The sequence below is a fragment of the Danio rerio genome, chromosome 16 (assembly GCF_049306965.1).
Source record: "Danio rerio strain Tuebingen ecotype United States chromosome 16, GRCz12tu, whole genome shotgun sequence".
NCBI lineage: Eukaryota > Metazoa > Chordata > Actinopteri > Cypriniformes > Danionidae > Danio > Danio rerio.
In genome coordinates this window covers 55714410-55734378 of record NC_133191.1, presented here as the reverse complement: position 1 = coordinate 55734378, position 19969 = coordinate 55714410, and the positions used below count along the sequence as shown (strand labels likewise).

General features: G+C 39.6%; 1 protein-coding gene and 1 long non-coding RNA gene across 5 annotated transcripts in view; both read left to right on the top strand.

Annotated features, from left to right (window-relative positions):
• The window catches only part of ago1 (argonaute RISC component 1), a 70399-nt gene that overhangs the window by 18909 nt on the left and 31521 nt on the right, over nt 1-19969 (top strand). For all 4 annotated transcript variants that reach the window (XR_012391510.1, XR_012391509.1, XM_005158472.6 and 1 more), the window contains 5 exon segments: nt 605-791; nt 4667-4787; nt 8397-8578; nt 12199-12335; nt 12435-12569. Coding sequence is in view for 2 of the 4 variants with exons in the window: in XM_005158472.6 (XP_005158529.3) it covers nt 605-791; nt 4667-4787; nt 8397-8578; nt 12199-12335; nt 12435-12569 (762 nt within the window). In the remaining 2 variants the exon portion in view is untranslated.
• Nucleotides 17868-19352, top strand: LOC141378110 (uncharacterized). Its single transcript, XR_012391802.1, has 2 exons — nt 17868-18020; nt 18068-19352. It is a non-coding gene; the product is annotated as an uncharacterized lncRNA (long non-coding RNA).

The window sequence follows — 19969 nt, the reverse complement described above, 5'->3', positions numbered from 1 at the left end:
CTCAAATTTTCACCCCCGCCAAACGTCAACCAAATGTCTTCACAGATTGCTGTAATGCCAGATTTTTAAATCAGGCTACACTAGTGCTTCGACATTGTTAAATGGGTTAAATGAAAGCTCTAAAGCTGGAAAATTCTTTATTCATAGCTTTATTTTTTGATTTGTCAATCTTGCCTTTTGGATCTTACCATTCATCTTGGGCTAAAAAAGGTTGGTGACCACGGATTTAAAGTCTGTGTGAGCCGGAAGTTGCTGCAGACTTTTATTTTAGTCTGATGATGCATCTCCAGCTGAATCAGAATAATGAGTTCCACTGTTTAATACAACTTTCCCTTTAAGTGCACTTTAACCCCCATCCTCCTTACTTTCTAATTTTTGTCCTCCAGTTGCCTTTCCACCCCCTTCTCCATTCAGTCTCCTTCTTTGTTCCTTTAGTCTGCTTTTGTCCCGTTTGCGCGCACACACACATACACACACTCTTGTCAGCATATCTGCAGTCTCCTAATCCTTGAATCTCCCCATGAACTCCTCTATTTAACCTTCTGTATGTGTATGTGTGTGTGTGTGTGTGTGTGTGTGTGTGTGTGTGTGTGTGTTTGTGCAGTGCCCGTCGGGCCGTACCCTCCGCCCCTGCAGCAGGTGTTTCAGGCGCCCCGCAGGCCCGGCATGGGCACTGTCGGCAAACCCATCAAACTGCTGGCGAACTACTTCGAGGTGGAGATCCCCAAAATGGACGTGTTTCACTATGAGGTGGACATCAAGCCTGATAAGTGCCCTCGACGGGTCAACAGGTAAACACAGTGAAAGTGAAGGTCATGTTATATGTTACAATAAAACCGTTGGAGTTGCATGAAAAATAAATAAGCAATGCATGAAATCAAATGAAGCCAGATTGAAATATCTAGATTTGAAAACACAGTAGGAAATTGATTTATTGTAAGGCCCTGTTTACACTAATACGTTTTAGTTTTCAAACGGTGTTTTAGAATGAAAACGATGCACGTCCACACTGGCGTTTCACCAATCGTTTCTGATAAGATCTCTGTCCACACTATACTGATAAAAATGCACATCACGTGACCACACACACCTTGACATGCGCTGCAGCGTATGCAGACGTCTGAGCTCCAGGCAGTCAGTGGGTGCTTTGAGCACAGCTCCCCAGGTGAGAGCAGCACACGTCGGACAGTATCTTCCTCGGGATTTCATCTCACTGTTGTTGTTAAACGTGATATTTGATTCATTGTGTCTCGACTGTTTGGTCTTTTGAATCCATTACTTGTTCCCAGGTAATGCATTTTGGCTGAGCGCACAGATAAGTTAATATATTAATTAATGTTCCTGTGTGCATTGATTTAGCTTATTGACTGATTGCTTGCCTTTATTTTCTATATTGTATAATCTTGTACTGTATACTTTTATAATGGCCGTTATGGGTTATTAAACTGATATTCAGCAAAAGGGAGGGTATGTTTCATATTTTTCGAAGAAAATGAAGGGAGGCAGTAATGTTATAGGCTCGGTTTTGCTATGAATATGCATACAGTGAAGATGACGGTCATGTAAATATGCAGCTACACGACGCCTCATCATTTTTGGTGTCTGTTAAAAAAACAGTTTTTGAAATTGTTGCAAATTTATTAAAAATAAAAAATCACATGCACATCAGTATTCTCAGTCTTTGCTGAATACTTTGTTGATGCTCCTTTGGCAGCGATTACGGCCTCAAGTCTTTTTCAATATGATGCCACAAGCTCAGACAGAGTGACCATCGGGTTATTGATCACCTCCCTGATTAAAGCCCTTCTCCCCCGATCACTCAGCTTAGATGGCCGGCCAGCTCTAGGAAGAGTCCTGGTGGTTCCAAACATCTTCCACTTACGGATGATGGAGACCGCTGTGCTCACTGGAACTTTCAGAGCAGCAGAAATGTTTCTGTAACCTTCCCCAGCCTTGTGCCTTGAGACAATCCTGTCTCAGAGGTCTACAGACAATTCCTTTGTCTTCATGCTTGGTTTGTGCTTTGATATGCACTGTCAACCCTGGGAGCTTATATAGACAGGTGTAGCCTTTTCGGATCATGTCATCAACTGAATTGACCACAGGTGACCTCCAATGAAGCTGCTGAAACATCTCAAGAATGATCAGTGGAGACAGAATTTCTGAGCTCAATTTACAGCTTCACGGCAAAGTCTGTGAATACTGATGTACATGTGATTTTTTTTTTATAAATTTGCAACAATTTCAAAAACTCTTTTCTCACATTATCATTATGGGGATTTGTGTGTAGAATGGTGAGGAAATAAATTAATTTAATCCATTTTGGAATAAAGCTGTAACATAAAAAATGTGGAAAAAGTGAAACGCTATGAATACTTTCCGGATGTACTGTATTGGTGTTTACGGGACCTAAATGCATGTATGAAAAACACATATATAATATTTTACATTGAAATTTAGAAGTGTAGGTTATTTCTTTAAAAATATTCTTACAGATTACCAAACAAATTCAATTGAAAACTTATTATTTAAACGTTACATGAAATAAAATTTAACTAAAATGCTAAATAGAAATAAACATAACTGAAGTAAAAAAAAAAAAGGACTGAGATCTAAACAAAATTAAATGAAACTGTAAATGAAATATATATAAGTTGAGATGACTAGAAAAGTTCATTTGATTCATTGAAAAAATGTAAGGGAGAAAGATTTATTTTACAGTGTTTTGAAGCTCAACTAAATCTTCTGCCACTCTGTTAAATACAGCCTAAGCCTGGTTTAATCCTGACGCGTCTGTACAAGCGCGAGGATGAGTGTGAAAGTGACATCATTAGTTTAACACACTCTCTAATAAAACACACACGCTTTCTGAAGCTGAAAGTGATGCACAAAAACATGTTCACTACAGTAATATTGTCAGTTACAGGTCATCAGATGCTTTGGTTTTTATTTGTGTTATAGATTTTTCTTATACACATTTAACTTATAAATAAATTTTGTTTGATTTAATAATATTGTTGTTATCATACCATAAAACTGTCTTTAATATACACTCATCGGCCACTTTATTAGGTACATCTGTCCAACTGCTCGTTAACGCAAATTTCTAATCAGCCAATCACATGGCAGCAACTCAATGCATTTAGGCATGTAGACATGGTCAAGACGATTTGCTGCAGTTCAAACCGAGCATCAGAATGAGGAAGAAAGGGGATTTAGGTGACTTTGAACGTGGCATGGTTGTTGGTGCCAGACGGGCTGGTCTGAGTATTTCAGAAACTGCTGATCTACTGGGATTTTCACGAACAACCATCTCTAGGGTTTACAGAGAATGGTGTGAAAAAGAGGAAAAATCTAGTGAGCGGCAGTTCTGTGGGCGCAAATGCCTTTTTCATGCCTTAGAGTCAGAGGAGAATGAGCAGACTGGTTTTAGCTAATAGAAAGGCAACAGTAACTCAAATAAGCACTCGGTACAACCGAGGTCTGCGGAAGAGCATCTCTGAACACACAACATGTCCAACCTTGAGGCGGGTGGGCTACAGCAGCAGAAGACCACACCGGGTGCCACTCCTGTCAGCTAAAGCCGCCTTTCCACTGCACATGATATTGGACACGACTGTGGGAATACGCCCCCTTTTGGCAGTCACACAGAATTTTCACTTCTGACATGCACCATGGGAGAGAAGCTGTTCTGGCAGTGACTGAAATAAAGGAGTGCAAAAGCAAGAGTCTTCATTTTCTGTGCGTTCACCATGGTTGAATGAATACTATAAACTCCTAGACGGCTAAAAATAATGGAGGGAATGCGGAGACAACAGAAAAATATATATTTTTATTACTTTAATACTTACATTTATGAACAGAATTTAATTTTTTTTTAATATAGACTTTTTCTTATTCAAAAAATAAACATATAAACTAGTATTTCTCATCTCGCACGCACGGACCTGCTTGGATAACACTGTAATACGTCACATCCGGTCGGCCAGTCGCATAAGGTCTAGTCGCAGGAGTTCAAATATTTCAACGGATCCGCAGCTCAATTCTGATCCGATTATTCCACATATGGAGATGATTGGACCTCCACGCAGCTCTCGAACTTCTCTCCATTGCAAAAAAATGACTTCCGGTCTGTCACTTGTCGTTTGTCGTGTGCAGTGGAAAGGAGGCTTAAGAACAGGAAACTGAGGCTACAATTCTCACAGGCTCACCAACAGACAATATTGGTGACAAAAGAAGATCCACAGTCACCAGCTCCCAAACCAATAGAGCACCTTGAATGGGAGATTGGCATTATGGATGCGTAGCTGACAAATCTGCAGCAACTGTGTGATGCTCTCATGTCAATATGGAGCAAAATCTCTGAGGAATATTTCCAGTACCTTTTTGAATCTGAGTCATGAAGGATTAAGGCAGTTCTGAATGCAAAAGGGGGTCCAACCCGGTACTAGTAAGGTGTACCTAATTAAGTGGCCGGTAATAGTATATGCATAAAATATGGTAATTTTAAAAATGAATACATTTTTGCTAAAGAAAAAAAAAGAGATTTAAAACTCCAACCAATCCTATTTATTTTGTAGTCATCATCACACAGTAATGATCTTATTTACATTAACCCAAATGAGAATAATCAATAAGTTGTGTGTTTAAATGTGTTTCTCCACAGGGAGGTCGTTGAATATATGGTCCAGCATTTCAAGCCGCAGCTCTTCGGTGACCGAAAGCCAGTGTATGATGGGAAGAAGAATATCTACACTGTTTTAGCGTTACCTATAGGCAGTGAAAAGGTACACAAAGAAGCTCAGTTTGTCATTTTCATTGATAAAACAATTGAATCTTTCTCAGTGAAAATATTTTGAATATTGTACAATTCATTAGCTTTCATTTCCCTTTCTTTAAGCTAGTTTTGATTCTTTTTCTTCTATGAAACCTTTTAGGATCTTTCACTTTATTTTCTGTGTTACAGGACATTAAATTTTTAATTTAATATTTTAAATTTTAAATTTTTATTTTTATTTAAAATTTTTGATTTTAATATTTATGTTTAGAAAACACAATGTTATGATTAAAGGGATTTATTTGCATTCTGTATTGTGAAAAATATATTTATGTATACCTAAAATAATTTTGTAAGTAGACAAAAAAAATGCAACAAATTAATTTAGAAACAGTTGAGTTCCCCCTTTCTTTTCTCACATTGGTATGCCCCACTGCCTGCTTTCCCAGTTCATCTCGCCTACTCTACACCACAGGTGTCAAACTCAGTTCCAAAAGGGCCGCAGCTCTGCACAGTTGAGTTCCAACCCTAATTAAACACACCTGATCAAACTAATTGAGTCCTTCAGGCTTGTTTGAAACCTACAGGTAAGTGTGTTGGAGCAGGGTTGGAACTAAACCAGGGGTCATCAATCTCTGTCCTGGAGGGCTGGTGTCCCTGCAGGATTTAGCTCCAACTTGCCTCAACACACCTGCCTGGATGTTTCAAGTATACCTAGTGAGACATTGATTAGCTTGTCCAGGTGTGTTTGATTAGGGTTGGAGCTAAAATCTGCAGGACACCGGCCCTCCAGGAACAAGTTTGGTGACCCCTGAATTAAACTGTGCAGGGCTTCGGCCCTCCAGGAATTGAGTTTGACACCCCTGCTCTACACCATAGACTGTAAAAGATATGGACGTAGTATTCGTGATGTTTCTCATAGGTTTCTGAAGAATGCAAAAGAAGCTACCAGTAGAGCTGGCAATGAAGCAGAACATGAGCAAAGCTACAGACACCTGCTAGCATTTTGCTTAGACAGGCTTTTCTTTAGGAGAATTGCTTAATACTTCATTACCGTGACTCGTTTGTGTTCTGACCACATGTGCTTGATTGTAGACTATATCAATAAAGTGTTTAGTCTTTTAAAAACACTGCTGTAATACATTGAGCCACTAAGCATTTTTCTCATGACGTTTTTCTACAGGAGGAAACCGAGAATTACTCCCAAATACTTCAAATATAGTCTGTGTTAGTAAATGCAAGGCATAACACTGTATGACAACGCTTCAGATGACTGTTTTAGAGCTTGCAGCTAATCAATGTGTCAGATTCTGAAGTGCTTTACAGCTCTAAAGACAATTATTAATGATAAATTATATTAAATAAAGCAAACACATTTATAGAGATGATATATAAGTGTATAATTTCACTCACCTGGGAAACGGAGGCCACGTGAATGGGTTGTGAGCACAATTAAGTGCACACGGCATGCCATATCATCTGATGATTGTAAAAAATTATTCCAAAAAGCAACTGACTGTGTAAAGCTGCATGAAACGAAACAAAAATACAATGAGTATGCCGAGTTCAGCAGCTAATCAACTGAGGTGAAGTGACTGTGACCAGAGAGATCTAGCTGTCACTCAAATGGCCACGCCTTTTATTATGCAGACTTAATATAACTTAATATAAACGAATCAGATGAGTTATTAATAAATCACCCCCCTCACAGTTGTCATGAAGAGTAATATTAGCTGTATGAACCAACATCATTCTTTGTACCAGGCTGTAAACAGCTTTTTTCCTCCTGTAGTTGGCCGTTTTAACAGTGGGCTCAATAGAAATTTGCTCTATTATGGAGGCAGGACTAGCGGAATTACGATAAATTGCAGTTTCAGTTACTTCCGTATTTGCTTCCCGAGGAAGAGGGGATCTCTTTCTAGTGCGTGTCCTGTTTTCGTTTCTGCAGACTAGTACAGTAAACAGGAAGAAAGAAGAAATGCCCGCATGTGTTTAGCGATGTTCCTTATCTCAAACACAACAGTAATCTAGTAGTGTTTGCTTTGCTTTGGCCTTTTTGGGGTTAGTTATTGTGATATCCCGATTACAACAGAGAGATACTGGGAAATCTCTGTAGACTGATGGCATTTCATGCCGTTCAGCCTTATTAACTTAATGTGAGTAAAATCACCTATTTTGTCAACACTTTAAGCATTACACTACAGAATTATTCAAACTTAAGTGACGTTTGGTTAAATTAGTAACGGCTTTTACCGTACTGATGTCAGCTGCAGATGTGAGTGAATGGCGGAAGAAAGTAGTTTCTCATCCAAAAAGGTTTTGAGACTGTTTGATTTTCTTTTTTATACACACGATTATGCGTAGAACTGTTGTATAAATGCATTATCACATGAGTAGCAGTGCGATATGGCTGTATATCAGCACTGGTAGGACACTAAGGCACTCAGCCTGCGGCCTCGAGCAAATGAATGCGTCCCACCAGTGCCAATATACAGCCATGTTGCATATATGTATATATATATATATATATATATATATATATATATATATATATATATATATATATTTTTTTTTATTTATTTATATATATTTATTTATATATATATATATATATATATATATATATATATATATATATATATATATATATATATATATATATATTTATATATATATATATATATATATATATATATATATTTATTTAAATATATATATATATATATATTTATTTATATTTATATATAATATACATATATAATTTTTAGAGTCAATATTATTAGCAATTTTAAAAAATAATTCAAATTTTTTTTTTTGTCTACAGAACAAACCACTGTTACACAATGACTTGGCTAATTAACCTACTGTAATTTGCCTAGTTAAACTAATTACCCCAGTTAAGCCTTTAAATGTCACTTTAAGCTGCCATGATACTAGTATCTTAAGTCATGGCAAAGACAAAACTAGTTATTAGAAATTAGTTGTTAATTAAATGTATCGTGTCCAAAATGCGTTAAAAAATCTCTCTGTTAAATAGCACTTGGGAAATATCAGGAAAAATATTTCAAATACACAAGAGGGGCTAATAATTTTTTATATTCCCATCCCTTAATAATTTCATATAGGATTAATGTAATTCTCTATTGATTCTCTAATAATTGTGATGTGATTCTCTAATGATTCTCTAATGATTGTGATGTGATTCTCTAATGATTCTCTAATGATTGTGATGTGATTCAATAATTATTCTCTAATGATTGTGATGTGATTCAATAATTATTCTCTAATGATTGTGATGTGATTCAATAATTATTCTCTAATGATTGTGATGTGATTCAATAATTATTCTCTAATGATTGTGATGTGATTCAATAATTATTCTCTAATGATTGTGATGTGATTCAATAATTATTCTCTAATGATTGTGATGTGATTCAATAATTATTCTCTAATGATTGTGATGTGATTCTCTAATGATTCTCTAATGATTGGGATGTGATTCTCTAATAATTCTCTAATGATTGTGATGTGATTCTCTAATGATTCTCTAATGATTGTGATGTGATTCTCTAATGATTCTCTAGTAATCTGATTGTGTGCATGTGATTGGATGCTGCAGGTTGATTTTGAGGTGACCATTCCTGGCGAGGGGAAGGATCGAATCTTTAAGGTGTCGATCCGCTGGTTGGCGAAGGTGTCCTGGAGGCTCCTGCAGGAGACGCTGGTCAGTGGGCGACTGCAGGTCCCGCTGGAGTCCGTTCAGGCTCTCGACGTGGCCATGAGACACTTGGCCTCCATGAGGTAACCCTGTTGTTATTAGGGTGATATATGGACCCTTTTCACATTTCTGCGTTTTTCAGTAGCGGTCATCATAGTTGGTAAACTAAGAGCGCAGTGAATGGGAGAATATAACACATCATTTTTTTGCAATCCTATATGCTGAAATATTAAAAGAAAAACTCCCCAGTGGTGTTATGGAGACTTTCAGAAAAAGGAAAACAAATAGTGTGAGACTGATAGATGCAGAAAAAAAGAGAGAATGACCTCAATTTTACTGTCCTGCCCCTATAGACTCTCCATTACATACACCTCGGACGAGCGGTTATTCATTTTTTTGCATTTGAAACACATGTAAATGCTCACAAGCTTAAATAAAGCAGGGTCCCCGCGGGGTCTTAAATTAAAAAAAGTCTTAAATTAAAAAAATCAATATTTATGGCTTTAAAAAGTCTAAAATTTGCTGTTCTAGGTCTTAAATATTTTAGCACAGGTCTTATTTTTGTGATGTCCATGTAACGCTACATCTAATGCTCATTTAAATTCTTTTGTTGTTGTTGCTCGGTTTTTGGGGTGTTGTAGTTCTTTATTTCACTAGCCCAATTGTAATTTGTGATATTACAACTACAAAAAGGTCAACTTGCAATAGCCAATCAGCTTTCTGATATTAAACTCATGTGACATCATCGCTGTGTTTGCGGAAGTTCGCTTTGAGTGCGCGCGACATGATTTCGGCTGGCAGAGTATGCCGTTATTTCACTGACAAATGTCGCAAGTGCAGTTTTATAAGTCGAAAGCGCTGTAATACGAGAGAGCGAATCTCTGCTCACGCACCGGTTTCCTTTGTTCATGGACAAAACTGCTGGCGAGCTCTCAAAACACTGGCTGCTCACGTGCGAATGATCTGCTCTCGCTCAGTCGGACTCCTTTCGTGTTTTAGCTCTCAAGAGATGCTTCAGCATACTGTAGTATTAAGAATAGTGGACTGATAAAATGAAATACAGTGTAGTTTTACTACAGTAAAGTGTGTTGAATTGTAGAAAAATATACCCTATATTGTGAAAAAACTAAAGCACTGGGTAGTTTGTTTTTAATACACTTGTTGTGTTACCATAGCAACTATAGAATTACCACAACAGAGTAACTGAAGTAGTTTACTGTACTTTACAAAACACTGTACAGCAGACACTAGTTCACTTTATTTTAGTGATGAAATGGGATTGATAGTGGGATTTATTTGAAGAGTGAATAGTACAGGAGGCTATAATACCTAATTAAGTTTTTACCTATTTTCTATCAGTTACATTTCTGCTTGCCAGAATGACCAATAATTATTGGCCAGAAATTGCAACAGCCATGGGAAAGGAGGAAAGTTTTTGTAAAACTTTGAAAAAACCTGAGTGAAAAGTTTGTTAAAACAACAAAAAAAAGAGACCCCCAAAAACATCTTCAATGATAATGATTATCTTTTTATTCGTCTGATTTTACTTTCTGTTTTTTTGGACCGCCCCCAGTCATTTAAAAAAATACCTCAATGGCGAACGTGTCAAGTTTAAAAGCTTTAATCCGTTTCATGAGTTTTGCGATGCGGTGCCAGGTGAAAGTATAAATCTGCATTCAGATGTTTGTTTTTCTGTAGTTCAATGGTGATTTTAACCTGACTTTAGTACTGTTCAATTTAAATAACTTTATTTTACCCCTAATTTTTTGCTTTTACATTTTTGTGCTTTTAAACATCTTGCGTGTTTTTGATATTGCGATATAGGTCTTAAATTTAACACTTAATGGTCTTAAAAAGGTCTTAAATTTGACATTATGATATCTGCAGAGACCCTGTCAAAAAACTCTTAAGTATTAAAAATGGATTTAAGATGCTGATGACCGTTAAACGTGTCCAAAGGCTCCATTGACAGTAAAAAATAAATCCCAGTGCTTTTGAATAAAGCCCTGCTCACACTGTGAGATTTCAGCCAAGATTCTGTCATCCGAGACAAATTTGGGAAATGCTAAAAGATTCCTGAAATTCTAGGCTGGAATCTGCCCTTTGATCGTTGGTTTGACATGTCGCTTAGTGCCTATTGCGATCAGATTTTTCCTCCGATGAAGTTCTGGCAGTGCCAGAAGATTTCAGACTCTTTCCTGCAGTGTGACAACAGCTGCGATGAGCGTCAATCCAAGAACAAATAGGAGCTCAGAATGTGATGACGCAATGCATGCGACAATTCAAATGACCGCGGGGAAACAGTTTTTTTTTCTTCCTGGTTTTATTATTGAGTCTTGCTCTGTGCAAAATTGCTGCTACAGATTATTTACGTTTGCTGTGAGGAATCATTTCAGAACACTGGATAATCAAAGTGTCACGGATGGATGACGTCAAACTCCTGGGGTGTTTTTTTTCCATGTTTGGCGTGTCTTCATTGTCATTCAGTCTGACATAATGACAGCTGAGATCTTACAGTGTGACATGGGAGCCATGTTCGTGCAGTCTGACATGCTACAATCCTTCAGGATTATAAAAGGTCACACAGTGTGAGCCGGCCTGAAGTTTGCATGATACTGGGAAAATATGCGATATTGAAAACCCAGACTGGAGATATGTGTCCAGGACTACATTTTTGAGAACCGACAAATATGTACCCTGGACTATGTGGTCTTACAGTTTTTGTTTTCACAAATCCAGTATAGGGCGCCGTGTACATTTCTGACAATCTCAAATAGGTTTCTGGGCACTTTTTCCCTCATACTTCCCGTTTCTTGTATTCAGATGATGCTGTGAACATTGCAGTGAATATTATATCCTTCAAACCAGTGGTCCACAATTACAGGGCCGTGGATCAATTGGTACTGGACTGCACAAGAATTTATTAATTATTTCCATTTTATTTATTATCTGAGTTTAAACGATCTTTTATTTTGAAAAATCTTTGATTTGTCACATGAGCGCCCAAATTTAACCCACAAGCAGCAAAATGAGTAAGAAACACGTCTTTGGAAAGTTTTCTAAGGGGAAAAGTCCCAGTAAAGCACTGCCAACGAATGGATCCACATGCCATTTGTCAACAAATCAGGTGAATTGACCATGTTTGTGCAAGATCAACTGATTGAGATCCCAAATGACGGTGGCCTTTTAGGGGTCAGTGGCATATCGTGTCTTTTCTAGAGTTTCCGCAAGTTCGTTGTTCCCATTGGAGGTGTGCGGCTTGTGTACACAAGCGGTGTGACACGCTTGCTTCCAGGCGAACCCAGTTAAATGCGACAGGAGCTGACTGCTTCAGCTTGTATGGAGTATACACATTTCTGTGGACTAATAATCCAAGACAAACACAGAACACCCAAACATTGCAGTGCTTTAATTTTCTCCATAAATAAACTTGTTTCAGAGTGACAGCAATGTTTTGTCAGCTTGTCATTCTCTGAGAAAAAGTTTGATAGTCGCCTAGCAACCTACAACCCCCAACCCCCCCCAAACCCCAACCAACCGGACCAGTCCGTGGTGATAAAAGGGTTGGGGACCACTGCTTTAAACCAGTCGGCTGGTCGTTGTGTTTAATATATTAGCTTGATATCAACTGTCAAATCAAAATGGATTTACCCCAAGATACTGACCTAAATATTATGTTTTTGCTTTACTCTTCCCTCTGCAGGTACACTCCAGTGGGCCGCTCCTTCTTCTCGCCTCCTGAAGGTTACTACCATCCTCTAGGTGGCGGCAGAGAGGTGTGGTTCGGCTTCCATCAGTCCGTTCGACCAGCCATGTGGAAGATGATGCTCAACATTGATGGTATGACATCACCACTTTACTCTCAGTTTCTTACTCCTGTCAAGAAATGTCCATATTCTGGATATATGCAACAAACATCTCCACCTGTGTTCTTCTCAGTATCTGCAACAGCCTTTTATAAAGCTCAGCCTGTCATTGAGTTCATGTGTGAAGTCCTGGACATACGTAACATTGATGAGCAGCCCAAGACACTAACTGACTCGCAGAGGGTCCGGTTCACCAAGGAGATCAAAGGTGGGTTTCTCCTCTGCTCAGTTCAGAAGAAACTCAGCAACTGCCCATTAACATAGTAACAATGATGCTAAATGTTCCAACAACCTTGATTTGGAACACCTTGACAACTGCCTAGCAACAATCTAGGAATCTTTCATCCACCACTGAAAACACCTCATCAACATGCAGACAATTATCCACAATACTGTAGCAACCACCCCGAGAACCTCTTAGCAACTAACATACATTTATACCAAGATTACTTAGCCACTGCCCAGACACACCAAGCAACGCTGAAACCACCACTGAAATACTTTAGCAACTGCCTAGCAACACCATAGTAATGTGGCATCCAACACTGAATACACCTTAGCAACTGCCTAGTAACACCCAAGGAACCTTGCATCCACCACTGAGAAAACCTAAGCAATTGCCTAGCAACATGCAAACAATCAACCTAAATACTGTGGCAAAAACCTCTTAGAAACTTTATACCAAGGTTACTTAGCAACTGCTCACAACACCCTAGCAAGATGGCAAACACCGCTAAATACCTTTGCAGCTGCCTCGCTACACCTTAGCAAGATGAAAACAACAACTGAGAACACTGTAGTAACTGTCTGGCAACACTTTACCAATCTTAAAATCTTAGCATAATAATATTCCCCCAAAATGCCTTAGCAGCTGCCTGGCAACACTGTAGCAACATTGCAACCACCACTGAGAACACCTTAGCAACTGCCTAGCAACATACTGACAATTATACACAATTCCCTTACAACCACCACTGAGAACACCTTAGCAACTGCCTAGCAACATACTGACAATTAAACAAAATTCCCAAGCAACCCCCACTGAGAACACCTTAGCAACTGCCTAGCAATATACTGACAATTATACACAATTCCCTTACAACCACCACTGAGAACACCTTAGCAACTGCCTAGCAACATACTGACAATTATACACAATTCCCTTACAACCACCACTGAGAACACCTTAGCAACTGCCTAGCAACATACTGACAATTATACACAATTCCCTTACAACCACCACTGTGAACACCTTAGCAACTGCCTAGCAACATACTGACAATTAAACAAAATTCCCAAGCAACCCCCACTGAGAACACCTTAGCAACTGCCTAGCAACATACTGACAATTATACACAATTCCCTTACAACCACCACTGAGAACACCTTAGCAACTGCCTAGCAACATACTGACAATTAAACAAAATTCCCAAGCAACCCCCACTGAGAACACCTTAGCAACTGCCTAGCAACATACTGACAATTATACACAATTCCCCTACAACCACCACTGAGAACACCTTAGTAACTGGCTAGCAACATACTGACAATTATACACAATTCCCTTACAACCACCACTGAGAACACCTTAGCAACTGCCTAGCAACATACTGACAATTAAACAAAATTCCCAAGCAACCCCCACTGAGAACACCTTAGCAACTGCCTAGCAACATACTGACAATTATACACAATTCCCTTACAACCACCACTGAGAACACCTTAGTAACTGGCTAGCAACATACTGAAAACTAAACAAAATTCCCCAGCAACCACCACTGAGAACAACCTAGCAACATACTGACAACTAAACAAAATTCCCCAGCAACCACCACTGAGAACACCCTAGCAACAACCTAGAAACATACTGACAATTAAACAAAATTCCCCAGCAACCACCACTGAGAACACCCTAGCAACAACCTAGAAACATACTGACAATTAAACAAAATTCCCAAGCAACCACCACTGAGAACACCTTAGCAACTGCCTAGCAACATACTGACAACTAAACAAAATTTTCTATCAACCACCACTGAGAACACCTTAGCAAAAACCTAGCAACATACTGAAAATTAAACAACATTCCCTAGCAACCACCCCTAAAACCACCTTAACAACAACCTAGCAACATTCTGACAATTAAACAAAATTCCATAGCAACCACCACTGAGAACACCTTAGCAACTGCCTAGCAACATAAGGATATTTTAACAAAATTCCCAAGCAACCACCACTGAAAAACCTTAGCAACAACCTAGCAACATACTGACAATTAAACAAAATTCCATAGCAACCACTACTGAGAACACCTTAGCAACTGCCTAGCAACATAAGGACATTTAAGCAAAATTCCCTATCAACCACCACTGAAAACACATTAGCAACAACCTAGTAACAAACTGACAATTAAACAAAATTCCCTAGCAACCACCACTGAGAACACCTTAGCGACAGCTTAGTAATGCGCTGGCAGTAACTGCACATATTAAAGTGCGGCTGACTGTTCGGTTGTTAAGAGATGATGTCAGTGGATGATCTCAGTGGTCCGCTCATGGTTTAGTCTTGTAGTTTATTTATTAGAGTAGATTGGTTGAGTCATCTTGATGTCATTCTTTAATACAGGACGACACTGACCCTGCACGACACTCCAGATTTCTGATGCTTTCCTAGAGGAGCTGTTGTGGATCAGGCCTTTCATGTTAGTCTTATTCTGAACACTGTAATCACTGCACTGCTGTGGCTGAAAGTGCCGCGCGGTTTATGTACTCCACTCCACTTTTAGGAGGCCGTTGGCTCATTTTACAACTCCACAATTGATAGTTTTCAGTCATGTGACCAGTGTGGAGACCTGACGAGCAAAAAAAAAAAAGGGGCCATAATGGCAGCTAGACTGGGATCTCCATAGAAATGCAGCACAATCTGGTCATATGCAAGCTTCAATGCTCTTATGGTCGCCCACTGAAGCTAAGCAGGGCTGTGCCCGGTCAGTCCCTGGATGGGAGAAAACATGGAAAAGCTAGGTTTCTGCCTGTGTTAGTGAGGCCAGGAGGGGGCGCTCAACCTGCAGCCTGTGTGGGTCCTAACGCCCCAGTATAGTGATGGGGACTCTATACTACTCAGTAAGAGATGTTTTTCGGATGAGACGTCCTGACTCTCTATGGTTGTTAAAAATCTCAGGACGTCCTTAGAAAAAGTGTAGGGATGTTACTTCGATATCCTAATTAAATCTGCCCACTGTCCATCATGGCCTACTAACCATCCCCATACCATAATTGGCTTCATCAATCTGTCTCCTCTCCACCGATCACCTAGTCTGTTGTGTGCAGCCTGGCACAATATGGCTGCCATCGCTTCATCCAAGTGGATGCAGCACACTGGAGGTGGATGAGCAGACCCCCCCCCCCCCCCCCCCCCCCGCCCCCGCCCCAATTGTGCAAAGTGGTTTGAATGTCCAGAGAAGCGCTATATAAATGTAAGGCATTATTATTATTATGAATATTAGGATCACATATCAACAGAATAAACAGAGATATGATCACAAACTGTAAATGGTAGACACTTGTGATCCATATACTGCACCTGCATCTGTTTTCCAGTCATTTAAAACCTTCATGTCCCTGTCAGAGCTACAATTTGGCGACGTTTACACCTATCTTGTGGATATTCCTCAACGTCATTAGTCATTAGTGACTGCATTATAGATTGTAAGGCCCGATCCCAATTCTATTTTTGTACCTCTACCCCTTCCCCTTCCCCTTGGCCCTTACAACAGAGGGTGCTTCAAAATGTACCCCTAAGAATTGGGACAGCACTACAGCACCTGCACACGTCATCATATGTCCTTGCGATCTCTTGCTTCATGTGAGATCAGACGATGGCGGCTGCTGTAGTGATTCCAGTTGTGTGATTTTTTTGGTGTTTATCTTCAGGAAATCTCTGAAGGCATATTTTATGTTATCATAACGATCTAATGTGGCAAATAAGATCGTAACTGTACTGTGTATTTACACAGTGGCCATATTCATCAATGTAAAAACACCAAAAACAACAATAACATTATAGCAGACACTGTAAAATGCCAATTGACAGCCACTAGACATCACTGACAGGGTATTCGAGTGTCAGAATGTTGTGGGACTGCTGTACAGGAGTTATTAATAGGGATTATAGATCGCAAAATTAAGCTTTTTTTCTTAGGTTTTTTTTTAAAAGCATGACAGTAAAACACAAACGCGGTTATGAATGTATTTAAACGTGTTTGTTTGTCGTATAAATTCATAATAATGACAAAAAATACAAATTTTGTGGATCTCCTTACTTCCGGGGTTAGCAATACTGCCATTGTGGCTGGTGTATTCTGGAAATTTTCTTACCCCTTGCTTTCAAGTGTGGTCCTGAAAACTCTTCGTTCGAAGGGCTATTAACCCCTTCCCGTTAGCCCTACGCCTTCTAGCTAAAGAGAATTGGGAGACCTCTACCCCTTGGCGTGCATGCACAAAACGAGGAGTAGGGGTAAAGGGAAGGGCTAAGGGGTAGACTTGGGATTGGGCCTAAGTGTCTGCATTTATGTTTGGTGTCTTTGTTTTTGCTTAGATTAATATTTGCTGGTTGGGAAAATCTACTCATTCACTTCTGCTATTTATACTTTGTCTTTGCATTTCAGTTTATGCAACCCCAAATCAGAAAAAGTTGGGGGAGCATGGAAAATGCAAATAAAAAAGAAAGGAGGGATTTCCCAATTGACTTTGACTTGTATTTCATTGCAGAGAATGAACACAAAATATTTCATGTTTTGTCTGGTCAACTTCATTTCATTTTGCAGGTCTGTCATTCAGACACATTCCAAAGACAGTTGGAACAGGAGCAGTTTAGGGCTAGCAGTCTGGTGAATTGGTTAAATAATGATGTGATTTGAAGCAGGTGATGTCAACAGGTGATTGTAATTATGATTTGGGATAAAAGCAGCATCCAACAAAGGTCTAGTCCTTTAGGAGCAAAGATGGGCCGAGGATCGCCAGTTAGCCAACAAATACGTGAGAAAATAATTGAAATTTGTAAAAACAAACAATGTTCCTCAAAGAAAGATGAGAAGACATTTGGATATTTGAACTTTAACAGTGCATAATATAATTAAAAGATTTAAGGAATCTCAAGGAATATTGGTCCAAAAATGACAAGACTGAACAACTCTGAACAACTCTGATCTCCGATTCCTCAGGCGACACTACATCAAGAATCCTCATTCATCTATAGGCCATATCACCACATGGGCTCAGGACTACTGCAGCAAAGCTTTGTCAAGTACCACAATACGTAGTTACATTCCCAGATTGCAGTTAAAACTGTACTGTGCCAAAAGGAAGCCCTATGTTAACAGTGTCCAGAAGTACTGTCGACTTCCCTGGGCTCGGAGGCATCTGGGATGGACTATCACACAGTGGAAACGTGTGCTGTGGTCAGATGTATCAGTATTTCAGGTATTTTTTTTGAGAGAGAGAGAAATGGATGCCATGTGCTCAGGACCAAAGAAGAAATGGATCATCCAGACTGTTACCAGCAACAACTCCAAAAGTCAAGGTCTGTCATGGTATAGGGTTGTGTCGAGTGCCTTAGGCAAAGGTAACTTGCATTTCTGTGATGGCACCATTGGAGCACGGTATGCTGCCTTCTTTTTTCAGGGACACCCATGCATATTTCAACAAGACCATGTAAAACCACATTCTGGACACAAAGTCAAAGTCCTGGCTGTGGAGGAAGAGTATACAGGTACTTGACTGGCCTGCCTGCAGTCCTGACCTGTCTTTAATAGAGAATGTGTGACGCAGTTTGAAGTGCAAAAAATGACCATGAAGACCCCGTACTGTTGCCCACCTTAAGGGCCTACTCACACTATGCCATCCGTACCGTGCCCAGGCCCATTTCCCGGATCGTTTGAGAAGTGTGAGTGCACTGAATCGGGCTCAAGCACGGTTCACTTGGCCGGCCCTGGCCCGGTTGGAAGAGGTGTGCCTGAGCGCAGTTTACTTGGGCTTTGGCACGGTACGCTTGTGTGTGAGTGCAAAACACGCTAAAGCCCGAAACTGAAAGCGAGACGTGACTTTTAAGGGGCTGTTTCATATGGATTTATTAATCAATCTTACTGTTCAGTGATCGCAAACTGCCGTAGTTTATTAAAGACGAGAATTCCTAACTGCACGACAGCTGCGTGGCTTCAGCAGACCTCCTCATTCCTGCAGCACGAGGGCTTTATGATTGTTTATGAGCGCCAAAAGTGGCGGATCGGTTTAGTGAAATGTCTGACTGCGTGTCCCTGCATCCCTAAGGACTGTTTAGCGAAATATTTGACTGCATGTCACTGCATAACAAACGACTGAAACGATATAACTAGAGAAATCTCCACTGTGCTGCTGAGTGAGAGAGCGCTTCTCACTGAACAGTGCAGCATCGATGACGTAAGCGTGCCAAGGCCCGTTTGTGGTGTGAGTACGGGCCGTCGGGGGAGACGGGAGGGGGGACAAGCGTGCTTTGGCCCGGTTCGAGGCAACTGTACCTAGTGTGAGTACGGCCTAAGACTTGTTTGCAGGAAGAATGGGACACAATAACACTTGAAACCCTTCATCATTTGGTGTCTTTAGTCCCTAAACGTCTTTAAAGTGTTGTGAAAAGGAATGGCGACATTACAAAGTCAGGGCTTAACGCTAAGGATTTTTTTGCCCAGTCGGGCCAGTGGTTCAGATTTTGACTTGCCCTGCCAAAATTTTCACAAATTTTTCAAAGAACAAAAAAACAAAAACAAGTTAATAGCTATTTCTCAGCCACATTTTTTAAGTAAAGCACCGTCTGTGAATTTAGAAGTTCATGTTTTTAATGTATTCATTAATAATTAATTCAAAGTGTTATGGAAACAAAAAGTGCAGTATGGAAAACATGCTGGTATTTTATTGAGTTCTAAAGGATTTAATAAACGGCTTTGCCAAACTCTGCTAAACCCCGTTTCTTTTTTTTCAACGTGTTGTACCCATATAAATGCCTGCTTCCAAGACATAAACCTCATAATTTGATGTTGCCACCATGTTGCTGTCTCTTCGCTGTACTGGTTGTTACCAAGTTACAGACAAAAATAACATGCTCACAACATCCAATCAAATAAGAGGAACTTAAAAACAATATGGTGTTTACGACATCACGGAGAAGGTACATTTAAACACTTAAAAGCACAAACTGTTTCTCAATTCTACACAAGGCAAAATAAACTTTAGTGACAAGGCAGAACTCGCCCAATCGGGCCAGTAACGATCTTGTCTACTGTCCCGAGCGTCTCTCAAGCTGGCTCCGGGCCATCAGGCAGTCCTTATTGTTGAGCCCTGAAAGTGCTTTACTGTTCTAACTTTTCTTTGAAATGTGTTACAAGAACCAAAATTGCAATATATATTTATTCATTCATTCATTTTTTTAGACTTAGTCCCTTTCTGGGGTCGCCACAGCGGAATGAATGAATATGTTTTACGCAGCGGATGCCCTTTCAGCTCCAACCCAATCCTGCGAAACATACGTATTTATTATATAATATAAATAATGTTTGTTGTATTGTCTGCAATGAAATAC